Source organism: Phyllostomus discolor, chromosome 10, assembly GCF_004126475.2.
Source record: "Phyllostomus discolor isolate MPI-MPIP mPhyDis1 chromosome 10, mPhyDis1.pri.v3, whole genome shotgun sequence".
Classification (NCBI taxonomy): Eukaryota; Metazoa; Chordata; class Mammalia; order Chiroptera; family Phyllostomidae; genus Phyllostomus; species Phyllostomus discolor.
This window is the reverse complement of record NC_040912.2, coordinates 30,863,370-30,882,098: the sequence shown is the minus strand read 5'-3', so window position 1 is coordinate 30,882,098 and position 18,729 is coordinate 30,863,370. Positions and strand designations below refer to the sequence as shown.

Sequence of the window (18,729 nt, the reverse complement as noted above, 5' to 3'; positions counted from 1 at the left end):
AATCACATGGCTCCTAGATTCTATGAAAAACAAAACAAAACAAAACTAATATCCAAGCTGTTGTTGAAAAATCCCCAAAGTGGCTACAGTATATTGTGATATCAAAGCATAGATCCTGGGAGGGGGGAATTTGCTCTTCATTCAAGATGAGATGATAAAGGAATACTTAAGGCTAAAGATTCAGCAACTCTCTAGAAAGTTAAATAAAAATTTTTAAATTATGCAGCATGATCCAATTTATGTATATAAATATTTGTAGTATATATACATACATAAGCATATTTACATACATCATAAATAAGATGGTTACTTACCAAAATGCCAATAGTGGTTATCTTCCAGTAAACAGACCATAAGTTGTTTATCCTTTTTCTTTATATTTTCAAAAAATCTATGCATATATTTGAATATTTAAAGTAAAAAATCAGTGACAACCATTAAAAGACCCAAATGTTGACCTCATTAAGTATAGCTGTATGCCAGAAAATGTGCTGTTATACTAAGTAGGTAGTTGATACATATCTCTAAAATAGATGCAGCAGATGTCTTACCCTGCCTGCTCACATTGATCTTCATACTCAGATATGACATTTAGCTAGAGAGATTCAGGAGCTTTTTTTATGCAGTGGTGTGTGCATTTTGAGCTCACCCATGGAGCTTGATTACCGATACCTCGGAGCCGCCCACTGGACACTGATTTAATTGGTCTGGGATGTAGCTTGGCCAGTGAGACTCTGAAGTTGTCCAGGCTGTTAAATGTATAGCCAGAGCTATACGTTGTTTTATAGGAAACTTAAAGAAAAAACAAACTCAATTTGTTTTTCAGTCCTTGAATTTGTATTCCGTTGAAACTGTTATTGCTGATACAAAGCCTGTGTTGAATAAGTATGTATTATTTCCAGCTTTTTTTAAAGCTACATTTTAATGTCCAGCCTGCCACTGAGTTAACTGGGTAACATGATAGACTCCTGTATTCTGCTTCTAAGTTTTTCTCCCTCTAGTCTATCTTCTACACTGTAACAATAATTCATTTTCTAAAGCATAAAATAATTACATCATTGCCCTTCATAAAAGCCTTTATATGTTCTTTACAGGTTAAAGTAAAAGTTTCTTAGTCTGGACCCAACCAGTTTTCAGTTTTATTTCCTGTTAGTCCAACACTAGAGACCCTGAACTCCATCTTTATCACCTTGAATAAGCCTTTTACTTCATACCTGCCTTTGCATATGCTGTTTCCTTTATCACTTACTCTGATTATTGTTCAAGAGTAGACTCAGAATTATTTCTTGGAATGGAACAAAACTAGCATTTATTGAGTATACTAGTCAAGGACTGTGGTAGGTACTTTATAATAAAGTAACTCTTACAGTCCTCACAGCCATCCTTAAGAAGTAGTCATTTTCCTTTACCATGCAGTTAGGAACCTGAGGCTTTTAGAGGGTATATAACTTGGTGAAAATTGCACAGCTAGGGTAGGTAAATATGAGATTTCAAACTCCAAATCCAGTAATTGTTTCCATGTTCTCCTTCCCCCATTCACATTGCTTTAGAGGTCAATGCTCATATGAGCATTGTCATAACCTCTTTCTAAACATAGTATGAATAAGTATTTGATGTGTTCAGCTTTGTTTTAAATTCTTTATAGTAGAGGGAAATAAATTTAATGGTCATAAGGTAGAATAATGTTTCCATTCTTCTGTGTACAGTCAGTTTTATTAGTTTGCTGTAACTATCTCATCAGGTCATTCTACAGTCCTGTAGTGTTTACATTTGTAAAGTCTTTTCTCTGATGTCTTTATGAGTACTGAGCAGTTTCACTTTTTCTTTACTATAATTTAACATCTATTCTGGAGTATTTATATGAGCAAAATCTGCATTTTTCACTACCCCACAAATTGGCTGAGTCAGATTTATACATAGTTATACAGAGATTTAAATGTATTCAACCATAAAATTTATTTGAGCTCATTTCCTGCCCATGTGAAGAAGAAAATTAAAATTTTTTCTCTACACATGTAAATGACTTTTATAATACAAAGTGCAACCTGCAAAAGCTTAACAGTCTTTATACAGGAAAGGTTACAGTTTAACAAGAAGTTAATTTGGGCAATGTTAAAAATTTGAGATTTTCTTTTGATATTAAGATATATTTAGTAAAATATAATATGATTTGTCACTTTACATCCTCTTCCTAGATTTTATTAGTGTTCCTAATTGTGAGTTTCTTCAGGACACTGCTTCATAATTACTGGTTCCCAGTCTAATTTGATCATTTTTTCTTTTAATAGAATGTGAAACATGTTACAGAAGCATTCAAGAAGTGGCTGAAGGGGGAAGGAAAAAAGTGCCACTGCCTGTCAGAAAAAAACAAAACAAAACATGGGAAATACAACCACCAAATTTCGTAAAGCACTCATCAATGGTGATGAAAACCTGGCCTGCCAAATATATGAAAACAACCCTCAGCTAAAAGAATCCCTTGATCCAAATACATCTTATGGGGAGCCGTACCAGCACAATACTCCGTTACACTATGCCGCTAGACATGGAATGAACAGGATATTAGGGTGAGTATTACTGTAAACCAGTTGATAACAAATTAGTGAAAGGGGAGGGGAAACCTTGATCTTTGAAAGTTATACACATATTGTGCATGTTACCTGGTATTATAGTGAATTAAACTTCTAACACTGAATATGCTTAAATTGTTATGTATGACTTTTTTTAAATGGCTCAAACAGAAGTACAAATCAAAGCCCCAGAGCCAATACTTTTTTTTAATATTTTATTTATTTTTAGAGAGGGAAGGGAGGGGGAGAGAGAGAGAGAAACATCAATGTGTGGTTGCTGGGGGCCGTGGCCTGCAACCCAAGCATGTGCCCTGACTGGGAATCGAACCTGTGATGCCTTGGTTTGCAGCCCACGCTCAATCCACTGAGCTATGCCAGCCAGGGCCTGACTTTTTAACATTATGCATAAATTGATTAAAAGTTTTAATAATGACGTTGGTTCACACATTCTTGTTGCTGTAAATACATTTTGCTACTCACTATGCTTCATTGTATGAATTCCTGGCAATGGTTTAGTGTTTAATTTCAATGATTTTGATTCTAGAAAAGTACTTGTCAGCTAATACCATACATATGATCATATTTGTGGAATCTAAAGAACAAACTGAACTGACGAATGAAATAGAAACAGAGGCATGGACACATGGAACAGACTGACAGTTGTCAGAGGGGAGGGAGCAGGAAGAGACTGGATGAAAGGATCAACCAAAGAATATAGATGTATTACCCTTAGACACAGATAACAGTGTGATGATGGCCAGAGGGGAGGGAGGGCAGCAGCAGTGTGGAGGTGGGCAAAGGCAGGGAAAATGGGACATATGTAATAGTGTCAACAATAAAAATGAAGAAAAAAGAAAAGTACTTGTCATCTATCAACAAATTGCAGGGAATGGTACCTACACCAAAATTCTTAACTCTGATTCACTAGTTTAAGTGGCAAAACAGATACCTTTGCCTTATCTAGTCATGATCAGATTTAAGTTTCCTTTCTTTTAATGGGGTTTAGTTACTTGAAAAGACTTTTCTAAAAGCAAAACATTTCCTTAACATTTAAAAAATACTAAGAAACTTTAAAAAATATACGCATTGGTGACAGCAAATATATTTATTCAAGGATTCTTACCTAATTACAGGGGAATTAAATTTGATATTTGCTAGCTTATAAAATGAAGGAAGCACAGGATAGAAAAGTAGTTCCAAAACCAACTTAGTTTTTTTAGAAGTAGAGTATGTGGCTGTGGCAGTCTGGTGCTAGAACTGAAAAAAAGAAACACTTCTTTACTTACATGGTGAAATATAATTCTTAAACCTGTATTCAAAGCTTTTTAGAATTTGACAAAAACTTTCAACCTGTTAAAATTTCTTTTTCTACAAATTGTTCAAATTTAGCTGCTATGTTTTACATGTATATTCTGTCTGCCATGTTTATGGGGCTCTCTCTGCCCGAGTACCCCTTCCCCACTCCTCTCAGCTTTCTGTTTATGTGAATCTTACTTTTCCTTCAAGGTCCTGGGCAGGACCTATCTATCTTCTTAGCCTGCCACAGTGCACAGGCACCTCAGTCTTTATTTTTAAGAAGTTATATGGCTCTTCTTTTGTTTGTCTTACTTGTTTGGTATACTCTCTCTCATTGTGTTACTGAACAAAAATGGGGATTTGGCTACCTACCACCACTAAAGGCAAACTCTAGAGGCAGAGGCTGGTAAGGAGGGAAAAGCATTTTTATTCAGATGCCTAACAATGTGGGATAATAGCGGACTACCCGTCTCAAAGCTCACCTCCTCCATAAAATCCAGCCCTCCTCAGCAAGATCAAAACAGAAGGCAGTGCCCAGAGTTCCTGGACCATTTTAGAGTACCATCCTGTGGAGACCTAGGCCGAAGCTAAGTGGTTATCCAGGTAGTTTAGCTTGTTCCCAGTTGCTGTCCAGCTTCAGGCTCCCTCCTGGTGGCTACATGTGGAGCCGGGCTGCCATTGGCCAAGCAGCTTCTGGGATTGCAAAGTCCCGTGCTCCTGGGCCGGAGAGCACAAAAATGCACTGGTGTATGCTCCATCAGCATTCAGCGAGAGAGATAGAGACTCTCTCCTGGAGGCCATGGGCCACATGACTTCTACAGTCACATGGCACATGAAAAGGACAGGCCAGTGCACCATCCAAGTGCATGTCCCAAGCAACGAGCACAAGTGAGTTTAAATATCCTCCTGGGTTTATACTAGGAATGGGACGGACCAGTTGCTTTCTCAGAATTACCAATTAACTTCCTTAAACTTCTGCTGCTTTGGGTGGATCTGCCTCACAATCAGTCCCCCTTTTTCCCCCATACTAGACTGACAGTCCTCTTTGGTCCAGCACCTCCCCTTCTACCATTTTAACTTTCATCGCACATATGCCTGCCTTCCCCTGGTCCCACCTCCAGCCTTGTACCAGAAGGGAATAGGAGAGCTTTTCCACTATCAAATTATCATCCTAGCCTTGTGTGTGCTCAGTGTAAGAACCTCCCCTGCCCACTCCATTGCCATCATGGCTGATGGGGAAGACTCCCATAGCACTCATCAACTCCCTGCCTGCTGTGCCCTAGTCCCCACTTAAAGCGAGTTGCCCACACTTGGAGCCCACCAGCAGAATGCAACCGCCTGAGAAAAGGGACCCTGGAAACCCTGGATAGCCTCTCTGGCAGCACGGAGGGTGGCCTCAAAGGGTTGGGCAGGGCATCTGCAGCCAGGAGCAGGACCTCCACACCGGGGCAGAGTGTCCACCAGGCATGCTCTCAATTACCTGGGCAACATGGAAACATAACTCCGTGTCCTTGCCATGGCCCCAGTCAGTTCGTGAAGGTATTGTCTGGCTACATACCACACTCTCAGTGTTGTGACATCCAGCTTCTGTCCTCAGGGGCAAGGCTTGGTGCACAAGCAGCTCCCAAGTTCCATTCCCGTTACCCAACTCCATCTTCTCTGGCAGCCCCTCCTATTCACTGCCCTCAGCCCATTCCCAGCTGTCTAGACAGGTTGTCTATTGGTATCAATTGTATTTTATAACTGTATATTTTCTCTCTGCCTACCTAAATTACAACTTTGTAAAAGCATCTCTTCTGTACTTCCTGCATAGTACAATATCTTATATAAAGTAAAAAGAAGTTTTACAAAGTCATTGCATAAGGAAATATTATAATCAGGATTTCTGATAAGATTAGTGATATAAACTAATGTGATTTTTTAAAAAGATTTTATTTATTTTATTTTTTGTTTTAGAGGGGGGAAGACAGGGAGAAAGAGAGGGAAAGAAACATCATTCAGTTGCTTCTCATGCGCCACCCACTGGGGACCTGGCCTGTAACCCAGGCATGTGCCCTGACTGGGAATCAAACTGACAACCCTTTGATTCCCAGGCCGGCACTGAATCCACTGAGCCACACCAGCCAAGGCTAATAACTAATGTGATTTTATAAAAATATTGTGAAATGAAATGTGACAACATCTAGAAAATTTGCATAACTTGGTGAATCAGTATTTCTCAGAAGATCAGTATTTGATTTTTAAAAATTGTGCATGGGTGAAAGATATTTTCAAAATGAAAGGTAGACCAATGGACTTTAATACAACAGTACAAGAAGTTCATTGATAAAATTTTAGATTCTACATTGTAATATAATCTTTAAGGTTTGATTAGCAAAAATGACAATTTGTTGAATTTTTGGTATAATATCAAATATGAGTATTCACAATTACCTGAAAAGGCAATTTTAAAGTACTTACACTTTTTCTAACTATATAAAGCCTGGATTTTCTTCACATGCTTGAACCAAAACAACATATTACAATAGATTGAATGCTATGAGAATTTGTCCTTTATTAGCCAGACATTAAAAGAAATTTGTAAACATTTGTAAACAAAAATTTGTCTCACTTAATTTTTAAAAAATTTATAGATATTTTTCATTTTAAGATGGTAGGACTATTTAATATGTAATAGCTTTACTTTTTAATGTATTTTTTTACATTTCTGTTTTAATTTTTAATATGCTAATATCAATATAACTGACATAAACAGAAGTTCTTAGGAATCTCCAGTAATTTTTTTTTATCCTCACCTGAGGACATGTCTATAGATTTTAGGGAGAGGGGAAGGGAGGCAGAAAGGGAGGGAAACATCAGTGTGAGAGAGAAACATCTATTGGTTGCCTCATGTATGTACCCAGACTAGGAACTGAATCTGCAAGCCAGGCTTGTGCCCTACAGTAAATCGAACTCACGGCCTTTTAGTTTACAGGATGACACTTCAACCAACTAAGCCACACTGGCCAGGGTGGAATCTTCAGGAATTTTTAAAGTTGTAAAAGGGTACTATGACCAAAAAGTTTAAGAACAGCTGATCTTGTCAATATCCTTGGTTCCTCTAAGCAGGAATATATCTGTCTGTCTCCATCATGTGGTTAACATTCTATTGAATGAATATTTAAAGACCTGCAGAAAGGGCAACTGTATATTCTCTTTTAGCTACCAATTTGTACTACTTTTATGATTCAGCTATATACATTATACTGAACTTTATAAGTTATATTTTTAAGTTATATTTTTATATTTATACTTTATACTTTTTTAAAGTTATATTTTACTTTATATTTAACATTCAACTTCAGGCTAAAGTGTGGATTTTTTTTAATTGTTTAGAGATTGGTGGCTTATTAATGATAATTTATAAAGAAATAAATCATTTCTTTATTAAAGTCTTTAATACTCTATACTAGAATCAAAAATTACTTTATTGTTTTCCTATCCAAGGGTAAGCAATTCTCATTTTTAATATGTGTATTCTCTTTTTTCCCCCCAAAACTTATTTAGATAGTACAGAGAAAATCAAAAGTCAAATTAATTTAAATGTTAGTGGCTTTGGAATTAAAGAAATTAATCTTAACACTGTCATGCAGAATCAAGATAAATAGCATTTACTCATCAGCACTGGGCAAAATAGCAACTCTGTTTTAATTATTTGTGTTCTAGATTGCTTCAAATATTTCACTGCATTTAACCTTGCTAAACTTTCTAACAGGTTTATGGTCATTATTTTCTCATGCTGCCTCGTGTATCTGGGGTAACTGCTTGTTATCTTTAACATAGACCCTGGCTCAGCTTGGCTAGATTAGTAACACATGATATACATAGGTAGATAAAGGTAGATATACCTTGTCAAGGGCTTAGTACCTGTAAAATAAAGCACCCATTTGGATTAAGGCCGTCATTTTATCTCCATTTCCTTTAGCTTTATGGCCCCTGCAACAATAGGCATATCCTTCCTTCTTAGGCAGAATAACATGGTAAAAGAAGAGTAGAATACAGTTTCAGCAGTTCCATCTGCATTCATATCTCTCTGAACCCAAATGGTTATATACGTTATACCATACCACAGTGCCTCTTTTGAGGGAAACTAAATCCATGTTCATAAATAGTTATTACTTAATGTAACAAAAAGACTTTTGGACTTTGGAATCAGCATGTGCTTGTTTGGATGGGTATACAATTCATTAGTTGTATCTTCTTGGGAAAGTCCTGTATAGAATAAGGATTCTAATACTTATTCCTTAGATTTTACAGACTAGCTTCTTTTGCTTTTTTGGAAATAAAAATATGCTATCTTTTGGTATAAATAAAATATGAAATCTTTATTAGATCATATTAATGCTAAACTTTGAGAATTAAAAGTTTCCAATTATTGATTTCTAGTTTTTACTGTCTTCACAATATGCCGTACTTCTAGAATAGAACCTGGCAAGTGAATATTGCTTAATAAATGTTTGTTTCATAAAACAGAAGATTCAGAAGGAACTAGAGGTGTATGTATATGTTAGTCACTAAGAAAAGAGTGTTATGGCAAGAAATTACAGCTCTGGGAGTGAAAGCTGTTATTTTGAGGGAGTTTAAGTGCATATGAGATGATAGTGGAATATGCAAGAGAAAGGGGCCTATAAGAATTTAGAATATGTCTAGAGGTCTATTGAGAAATCTGACAGGTTGATAGAGAATTAAAAATTATCACAGGAGGAATAGTAGAAGCCCTTTTTGAGAACCCATTATTCTACTATTGCCTGTCATTTAGGTTCTGATAATACTTTACATCTTATAAAGTGTATGTGTTCTCTAAAGAAGGAAATGTATATGAAGAAGAAAACAAATTCAAGAACTGAGTTTGCTTCCAACAAGGGGGTGAGAAGTGGAGCCATCATCATGAGTAAAAGAGAAACTGTACTAAAAATAATTTAAGAAGGGTAACACATACTGTGTCATGTGTTCACCCCCCCCCCCCCCCCCCAGTCAAGTCTCCTTGCATCACCATTTATCCACCCTTCACCATGTTCTACCTCTCCCCACCCCGATTCTCCTCTGGTAATCACCATGCTGTTGTCTGTTTCTAAGGGCTTTTTTTTCTTTTTTTTGCTTAATTCTTTCACCTTTTTTACCCAGCCCTGTAACCCTTCTCCCCTCTCATAGCTGTCAGTGTATTCAAGAGGGTTCAGTCTTTTATAATTCATTTTTATTTATTTACTTTTAATTTTTTTGTTGTTTTAGAGAAACATCAACTTGTTTCACTTATTTGTGCATTCATTGGTTACTTCTTGTATGTAGCATGACCAGAGATTGAACCCACAACCTTGGTGTATTGGGACATCACTCTAACCAACAGAGCTACCCTGCCAGGGCAAGAAGTTTTAATTTTGATGAATACATTTTTAAGAGCATGGTATTAATTTTACTTATCCATTATAATCTGCTATAATTCAACCATTATAAATATAGGGAAATATGATTGGGAATTTTATTTTCCAGCTTCCAAATCTGCCTGTGTTTTTGGCTAGTGGCTCCTTCATTCATCTTTCTAGGCAACAACATAGCATTTTCCAATCTCTCTAACTCATACCCTCTTACCTTCCTCTTATTAGGGTTTGTGATTACATTGGGTCCACCCTGATAATCCAGGAAACCTTAATTTAATCACACCAGTAAAGTCCCTTTTACCATGTAAGATAATATATTCATAGCTTCCAGGAATTAGGACATGGACCTCTTTGGAGTAGAGGAATTATTCTGCCTACCACACTCACCTACAGTGCAGAACTCAGTACATGTAGGAAGACGTTACATTTGGCCCTTGATTGCGTTGCCCCAGTGGGAAGAGTTGAGGTGTGAGGAACTGGCATAGTTATCATAAGTAATAGTAATTCATTTGTTTCTGCTTCAAAGACCTCCTGACTCCTTTCAGGACAATTTGTTTAAATGTAGATGCTAAAAATCTAATAGAGCAATTTTGAAGAACTATACTGCTTATTACTGATCCCAAGTCCTTATCTCTGATGCTTTGAAAAATCAAAGGTCAAAACTCAAACCATCAGAGTTGGGAGTAAGGAAAGATTATTGATAGAGAAGGCTATTGAGAAAATGGGAGCCCTAGTAGTTCTTCAAATCCATCTTAAGAAAGTACAGAGTCCAGCCCTGGCTTGTGTGGCTCAGTGGATTGAGTGCTACCCTGTGAACCGAAGGGTTGCCAGTTCAATTCCCAGTCAGGGCACATTCGTGGGTTGTGGGCCAGGTCCCCGGTAAGGGGCACATAGAGGCAACCACACATTGATATTTCTCTCCCTCTCTTTCTCTCTCCCTTTCCCTCTGTCTAAGACAAATAAAAATTTTTTTTTAAAGTACAGAGTTCAGTTTTCTTTATGTCAAGGGAAGGGAAAATGGCAGGGACTATTTTTGTTTAAAAAAAAAAATCGAGCTCCAAACAGAATTCCTCCAATGATTAGCTTATCACAAGCAGGGGCTATTAGCCTGAAGACTATGTAGCCCAAAGGCTGTGGGAACAGTGCAGACCTGAACAAGACAGAGTCAAAGAGACTGAGCCTTTTACTCTGTTACGAGCTCTAGAGTCTTGAATGATCAGAACTGGAGAGATATATAGTTGTAAAAGTTGCCTGGGACTTTCTGTTGCCTTAGGACCTCTTAACTCAACTTTTTTCTTAACTCAGCTTTTTTCTCATGAGCAATTTCCAGCTTGGCTTACAAATTCAAATTGAAAAGCAGGCTAGCTTGCAGCTAGCTTGCAGCCAGCTCTTTATGGTCAGGGGGTTTTGTCATCATTTGTTTACTTTTTAATGTAGCTAGGGCTTAGGGTTTGGCTGTGCTTCCTTCCTGTATGTTGTTCTGGATATGAACATAGTCCATTGCTAGTGAAATCAGCCCTCCACAGTACATGTAGGCTCTGTCTTCAGATATGAGACCTATATGTTCACTTCATAGTGTATTTGTGCGTTCTAGTATAAGCTGACTATATTATAACAGGTTTTTCCCAATTCATTTTCCAGTATCCTATTATAGCATCTGAAATGGCCTGTGATTCTAGCTCGAAGATAGATTAAGAAATAGGCACAACTCTCAGGTCTTGATTTGTCAGTAGTTAAGGGAGTACCCTAGACCTATTACCGGTAAAGACTACAACCTTGGAATTATATCTCAGTCTTCTAAAACTAACCACAATTTATTCCCCTCAAAAAGGATTGTACTTTATAAACACTAGCTGATGACTTTTAAGTAGAGCTATTTTTCCTAGATTTAAAAATTTAGTCCTAAACTTACACATTACTTGTGGTGCTTATATTGTCACCATTCTTATTAAATAAATAAGTACTCAAGAGAAATAGGGCAGAAAATAAAGGAAAAAAGTTGGTATGGAATGTTCAATAATGTACTCTAAGGCGTCTGTTAATAACATGTAAGTCTGTAAGTGGCCCTTTCTGTTTCTTTCTTTCCTCCCCCTTTTCTCTTTTCTTTTTTTTCTTTTACTCTTTCATCTTCCTTCTTTTCCCTTCTTCCTTCTTCCTGTGTCCTCTTCTTTTATTAGCAAATAGTAGAAAGATACTCAGTTTGTTATTTTTAGTATTGTTCTAAAATAAGGTTTTTATAACCAAGAATTAGTCATTCACCCTATTGTGAAACAAGAATTCAAAATTGTATTAACAACTTAGAAGTAGGTCATCTTTAAAATTTCTTATTTTCTGTGTATTCTTATTTTGAAGTAGAAAATAACTGGTTCTTATCCTTTTCCTGTACTATTTCAGGACTTTTCTTTTTGGTAGAGATGGAAATCCAAATAAACGGAATGTGCACAATGAAACATCTATGCATTTGTTGTGTATGGGACCTCAAATTATGATATCTGAAGGAGCCCTTCATCCTCGCCTAGCACGCCCTGCAGAAGATGATTTCAGAAGAGCAGATTGTCTGCAGATGATCTTAAGATGGAAAGGAGCAAAACTTGACCAAGGGGAATATGAGAGAGCAGCTATTGATGCTGTAGATAACAAAAAAAACACACCCCTGCACTATGCTGCTGCCTCAGGGATGAAAACCTGTGTGGAGGTAAAACTTTGTGTTTTTAGAATTCTGCATGGTAAAATTTGTGTATTGGTAATATGGAATAATCAGTGTTCACTTTGCTTATCTTAATAGTTAACTAGTCATTTTTATCCCTGTTATGGTTCTAGAAGAACCAGGACTACTTTTAAATAAAATGTTTCCCCTGTTTTAGGAGGATATTAAGAACAAACCCACAGTTAAATAGTCAGCCTTGGGAATAAAATGGGATCAAGAGCAATTAAAAGTTTGGTAGCATCCCTGAAGATAATAGCCATCAATTAAACAGTATCATATTGAGTGTAATAGCTTTAGTACAGATATGTTCTACTTTTTGGCTGCTCTTTATTAGCCATTGTATAAGGAAATTTATGCATATTGGACATAACAACTGTTGGTGATGGGACCTATGGTTATAGATCTACAGTTGATCAGTTCCCTAAGCAAGGGATGAATATTAATTAATACAGTTACTGGGGTATTTTAAAAAGCCATTGATAATTTTAAAATGTGCTCTTTTTTCTGTTTAATATGTATTAAAGTGTTCCTAAACGTTATATTGTGTTTTTTCTTCTATATATTTCATATATGTATATATAATATCTAACAACAGGCTTAGATGAGGTCAGCCATATAATGTGGGATCTTAATTAAGCTAAAAACATTACTCTTTATAGTATCATCACTACCACATACAACAGGTTTTTCTCAGCTATGTTTGTGTCAATTTATATGTAACTCATAGAAGCTCTTTTGTATAGCTATATTTAAGTGTGAGTGGGGAGCACTATTGGATCACAGAGTATCTACCTTTCCAAAAAGGTAGATCTGTATTGAAAAGGCAAGAATCCTAATCAGATTAAACTATATATCTGAAAATTTGGTGTTTTCTTAATGTTAGTCATGTATATATACTTTATACTTCTGAACTGATAAAGATACCAAAAATATGAATATCCTTCATTTTCTTACTCAGGTTAAAAGATTAGTTATTTATATGATTTCTTTAGTGTATCCTAAGTGTCAATTCTTTTCACTTCTAGAACCCTTCTGATTTTATTTTTTATTTACTGCTATTATTTTTTATACTTGTTAATCTTTTAGAGTCTTTCATTTCCTTTCTTGGGTTTGTGTCACCTTTGCCTACTAGTTAGTCAGAAGCAGTTAGTAACTTGAAACTATTTTTTTAAGCAGTGTTTTCTAACATTGATTCACAGTGTGGTGGAAGGATGTCCAAGGGTTTCGGGGAAAGCAGGGCTATTAGCAGAATTCCTGAGGCTTTTACACAAGGCTTTTTGTCTGTTGTTCTGTGCCCACCTCCTATGAGAGAATCCCTGCTGTAGTGACTCACTATTACTGATGGGACTGTGTCATATTTCACAAGTAATTTCGGGTAGATAATAGCTCATTCTTGGCAGTAGTAATAATGCTCTTCAATTGCTGTTTTAATATCTTACTGACAAAAATTCTCTATAAACATTGCTTTAGTAATCATGGATTTCGAAGTATGTTTGCCATGACATCCTCATCAAATTGTTCAAAAAAAAAAAAGAGAGAGTGTAATGTTTTTACCAGCATTATTTTTTTCTCAGTGAATGAAATCAGTGCCAGGTTTATTCTGAAATATCTGACAGGCCTGATGTTTTGCTTGGTGTGAATGTGTGTGTATGTTTTAAGTTCTAGTTCTATCAGCATATCACATTAACATACCATTTGATGGCTTTTTTTATTTTTCTATATTCAGAGGAGGGAGATCTTTGACTTAATGTAAAACATCCCTAATAGAACCCCATAAATACTTTGGTTACATATATTCTAGTTTTCTTCAACAAACTTTGGCATATCATTTTACCAATATAATACTATTTTGAATCTCTTGCAATATATACTGAACTGTACACTAGCCCAGCCTTAGGCCTTGAATGACTTTGGTAATGCTTACTGTTAATTAAACTAGAAGATTTTCCTAGAGAAGCATACATTAACTAAGTTCCTGTGGTTTTAATACTAGTGCATGGAATATATGTATTTAAAAATTCGACTCTGTAACTGCCCTTCTTAGAGTATTAGTTTTTGTTTACCTTCATTTCATGTGCTGGTCCTCTGATGAACAGGAAAGGCTTAGACATCTTTTATAAGGTTTACTCTCATGGGTGATTTAAATGTTTTTTTTTTTTTCTTAAACTACTTACTGGGCTGTGTCATTGTTTTTAGTCCCTATGGCCATAAGAATAATAATTATAACATTTCTATAGTGTTTTTCTAATTTCCATAGTCATCATTAGTACCAAGCAAGATATAAAGGTTTTGGATTGAGTAGAAGAGTGTTTTCAGATATGTATTCCCTTTTTCATAAAGCTAATAATCTCTGATAATCTCTGATAATGAGAGTACTGGTGTGGAGTCTGGCCTTGGTCCTCACAGTGACTCTCTGCAGGACCTTGAGTAAGTCGCTCAAGTCACTCAGCCTCTTGGAGATTATCATTCCCAACCACCCAAAAGGAAACTATCAAAATTATCTCAAAAGACCCTTTCAGCACTGATTTTCTGTTAATATGATAGCAGTAAAAGATATCTCATTTCAGAGTCTAGCCTTTAAGGTTATTTTGATTAATTTATTCCATGGTTAAGGCCAGGCTGGGGTTTTTTCATTATTAAGGGCTTATATTTATGGAAATATATCTTCTCGACTTCCGGCAAGATGGAGGAATAGGTGGATGCACCGTGCCTCCTCACACAACCAAGATTAGAAAACCAATAATTTACAACAATAATTTACTATCAGAATAACACCCAGATCCGGCAGAGGATTTATCTGAATGGAAGTCGGGCAGCCAAGAAGTTGAAGTAGACGCGTTCATCCGGACTGGTAGGAGAAGACCAGCCGGGCGGGCGTGGGGCTGGCTCGGGTCAGCGGCGCGCGGAGGTACGGGGGAAGGTTTGGCACGAAATTGGCGCAAAAGCCATCCGGCGCACAGGAAGGCAGCGGTGATCCCTGAGTACACAAGCTGCGGCTGGCAGACCCAGAGGGGTAGCGATTGTGGACCAGGGCAGAACGCGAAGCCCAGAAGCCCAGACAAGGGTCTGAGTCCAGGGGAACGGAACTACCGCCATTGTTTTCTCCCGCCCCGCTCCCGCCCGCCCCACCCCCACATAAACGTCACAATCTAGCGACTGGGGTGCCCAGCCCCGGTGAGCACCTAAGGCTCCGCCCCCCACCGTAACAAGAGCAACCAGACCGGAAAAAAAAAAGGGAGAGACAGGGGGGAAAAAAAAACAAAAAACAAAACTATGTTTTCAACAGAGCAGATCAGTCCCCCAGGACTCATCCTTTTGAGTGACCAAGAACTAGCCAATCTATCAGATGCGCAGTTCAAAACACTGGTGATCAGAAAGCTCACGGAACTGGTGGATTTTGGACGAAATTTAGATGAAAGAATGCAGATTACCATAAAACAGATGCAGGAAGACACGCGGAGGAGAGCCAATAGTGAAAGGAAGGAATATGAGTCTCAAAACAATACAGTGGACCAGAAGGAAGATAGAATCAACCAAGCAGGAAAGCATGATGAAATAAGAATTCAAAAAATTGAGGAAAAGATTAAGAGCATCCAAGACACCTTTAAACGTTCCAATATCCGAATTATAGGGGTACCAGAATCGGAAGGGGAAAAGCAACAGATTGAGCACGTATTTGAACAAATAATAAAGGAGAACTTACCCAGTTTGGCAAAGGGAACAGTCTTCCAAGAAATCCAAGAAGCTCAGAGAGCCCCAAAGAAGTTGGACCCAAGAAGAAACACACCAAGGCACATCATAATTACATTAGCCAAGGTAAAAATGAAGGAGAGAATCCTAGAAGCAGCAAGAGGTAAGGGGACAGTAACCTACAAAGGAGTTCCCATCAGACTGTCAGCTGATTTCTCCAAAGAGACCTTACAGGCAAGAAGGGGCTGGAAAGAAATATTCCAAGTCATGAAAGACAAGGACCTACATCCCAGATTGCTCTATCCAGCAAAGCTTTCATTTAGAATGGAAGGGCAGATAAAGTGCTTCTCAGATAAGGTCAAGTTAAAGGAGTTCATCATCACCAAGCCCTTATTTTATGAAATGCTAAAGGGACTTATCTAAGAAAAGAAGATAAAGAAAAGACATGTATAGTAAAAGGACAGCAAACTCACAAATATCAACAACCACACCTAAAGCAAAACCAAAAGAAACTAAGTAAACAATTAGAACAGGAACAGAACCACAGAAATGGAGGGCACATGGAGGCTTAGCAGCAGGGGGGTGGGAGGAGGAGAGAGGGGGAAAAGGTATAGAGAATAAGTAGCATAGAATGTAGGTTGAAAATAGATAGGGGGAGGGCAAGAATAGTACGGGAAATGTAGAAACTAAAGAACTCATAAGTATGACACATGGACATGAACTAAAGGGGGAAATGTGGGTGGGAGGGGGGTACAGGGTGGAGGGGAGAGAAGGGGGGAAATGGGACAACTGTAATAGCATAATCAATAAAATATTTAAAAAAAAAAGAAATATATCTTCTCTACTTGCTGAAAATATTTTTCTTTTTTGTTTATTTGAGGACAGAGCTGATAAAGTTGTCAGTTGACAATTTCATGTGTATTTAATAATTTAAAGTTTCCTGTGGCTCATTATTTAGAACCAGAGAAATGAAGTATTTACTTTAAATTTTATTTTTTTATTATTTTTTTCATTTTAGTTGTTCAAGCACAGTTTTCTGAATTATTTACTTTAAAATGCCACCTTCTCCCTGTAATAATTATGTTTCATAGTAAGCTTAAGGGACACACATAACATAACATAAGAGCCTTGAAACAGAACCACTCTGAGTTCTAGTGCTCTGGGTTCTATTGCCTGCCACTGAAAATCTGTGATTCCCATTGCTAGACTCTTATTTATTTATTCAAAAGTTATACAGGTTTGGAATACTGGCAGAATTCTGCCATTATATCCCACTCCCTGTAGAAACAAAAAAACACCCTTAATCACATAGTCCTGCTTCCCCCTTGCAAAACCAGGCCAGTCAGGAACTGTCTCTCTGGAAAAGAAATAGAAGTCTGTAGCTTAGCTGGGCAGGTTCCTGTCTGTATTCTGGCTTCTTCCAGTCGTCTGTGCTTGGCTATGCTCCTGCTCTTAATCCAAAACCTCATGGCTGCTCTTCATGGTGGGCTGGTAGGGGAGGTCCTTCTGCATCCTTTCAAACCACATGGCCAAGACTGCTCCCAAGCCACATGGTCATGAGGCGCTTCTCCTTCCCAAGCCTCATGGTTAAGAACTCCCAAATGACTGAGGGAGACAGAGAGCATGGCTGCCCTGTGCTTGGATTTAAATCCCAGGGGGATCTTTCTCAGTAACCTCATTTCCGACTCTTCCCACAAAGGGTTACACCTGCAAGTACTCTGGTCTCTTCTGCCTTTCTCAGCTGCCATTGTTAGTCTGGGCAGGCTTGGCCCTGTGACTTGGGAACTGCCTGCCTCCAAGCTGCTGGCACAGGTGCAGTAACCAGGGGACTTAGCATTACCAAAACACTTGCCAAGTTTTTTAGATATGCAAAAAACTCTCTGTTGCCCGGCTCTACTTCCTTTTCCTCCCAAGCCTGGTTAGTAGGGGACTTCCCATTTGGGGGACCTCTAGCTTAGCACCCTGTTACAGCTTCTCAATCATAGAGCTTTGGGAACTTCCAGGTGTATCAGTGGCTATATATGGGATATTGAATTGGAATTTCCAGCCCTGAAATTTCCCATTCTACATTACTTCTTACCTAGTTGACTTCATCATATGGTCATTTCAGCATTCTGTCAAGTTCACCATTTCCAAAACTGTACTGTCTTCTTTAGCCACTCGCTCCTTCTCTTGACTGCCTTGTTTCTATTAATGATGCTATTGTACTATCATATCCCTTGATACCTGGATTTACCTTGGACTGTGTTTTGTTTTATTTTAGAGGGGGTTTGGGGTTTTTGTTTTGATTTTTGCATTGAACTCATGCCACCTGTTTGCAGAATACAGCTCTTCTTCGTCCCTTGTTAGCCAGCCCTTCCTTTTTATTTCTATTCACTTTTTCTAATACCGGGTCTTACATGGAACCCTCACTTTGGTGTATTTTTCAGAACTTCCTTAAGTAGGAAAATCTGGAGTTTCACAAATATTAATCATTCAGAATTATTTATGAGATAAAAGTAATAATACAAATAGTAGTGGGCTGTAATGGTTTGAAAATTGGAAATGCTTATATGTTAAACAGTCATTAAGGGCAAACTGTAAATAAAGCCCTTCAATTCTAATTCTTTCATATTTCAAAGGATTGTTTCAAAGATCAGCAGACTTTTTCTCTGGGAAAGCCCAGATAGCAAATATTTTAGGCCACTGCTCAGCTCTGCCCTTGTGGCTGAAAGAAGCCACAGACAATGCATAAACAAATGAGTGCTGCAGTGTTGCAATAAAACTTTATTTATGGACGTTCCCACGTGAATTTTGTATAATTTTCACATATTACAAAATAGTCTTTTGATTTTTTTCAGCCATTTCAAGTGTGAAAACAGCTTTTAGTTCTTGGGCTGTACAGAAACAAGGAGCAGGCTGGGTTTGGCCCATGGGCCTTAGTTTGCAGTGGATTCCTGAATTATATAAAGAATAGAGAGAGGAATGTAAAGGACTCTGTGCTCTAGAAGCTTATTTTAAATATATGAAATAACATTAGCAATATGTAGCCAGTCCTATATGCTTTCAAGAA

At 37.6% G+C, this 18,729-nt stretch overlaps 1 protein-coding gene across 3 annotated transcripts in view; it reads left to right on the top strand.

The window, feature by feature from the left end:
- The window catches only part of ANKIB1 (ankyrin repeat and IBR domain containing 1), a 135,271-nt gene that overhangs the window by 40,201 nt on the left and 76,341 nt on the right, over nt 1–18,729 (top strand). For all 3 annotated transcript variants that reach the window (XM_028525154.2, XM_036010620.1, XM_028525152.2), the window contains exons 2-3: nt 2,289–2,567; nt 11,675–11,975. In XM_028525154.2, the coding sequence (XP_028380955.1) occupies nt 2,380–2,567; nt 11,675–11,975 (489 nt within the window). In that variant the 5' untranslated portion in view covers nt 2,289–2,379. The remainder of the gene's footprint in view (nt 1–2,288; nt 2,568–11,674; nt 11,976–18,729) is intronic.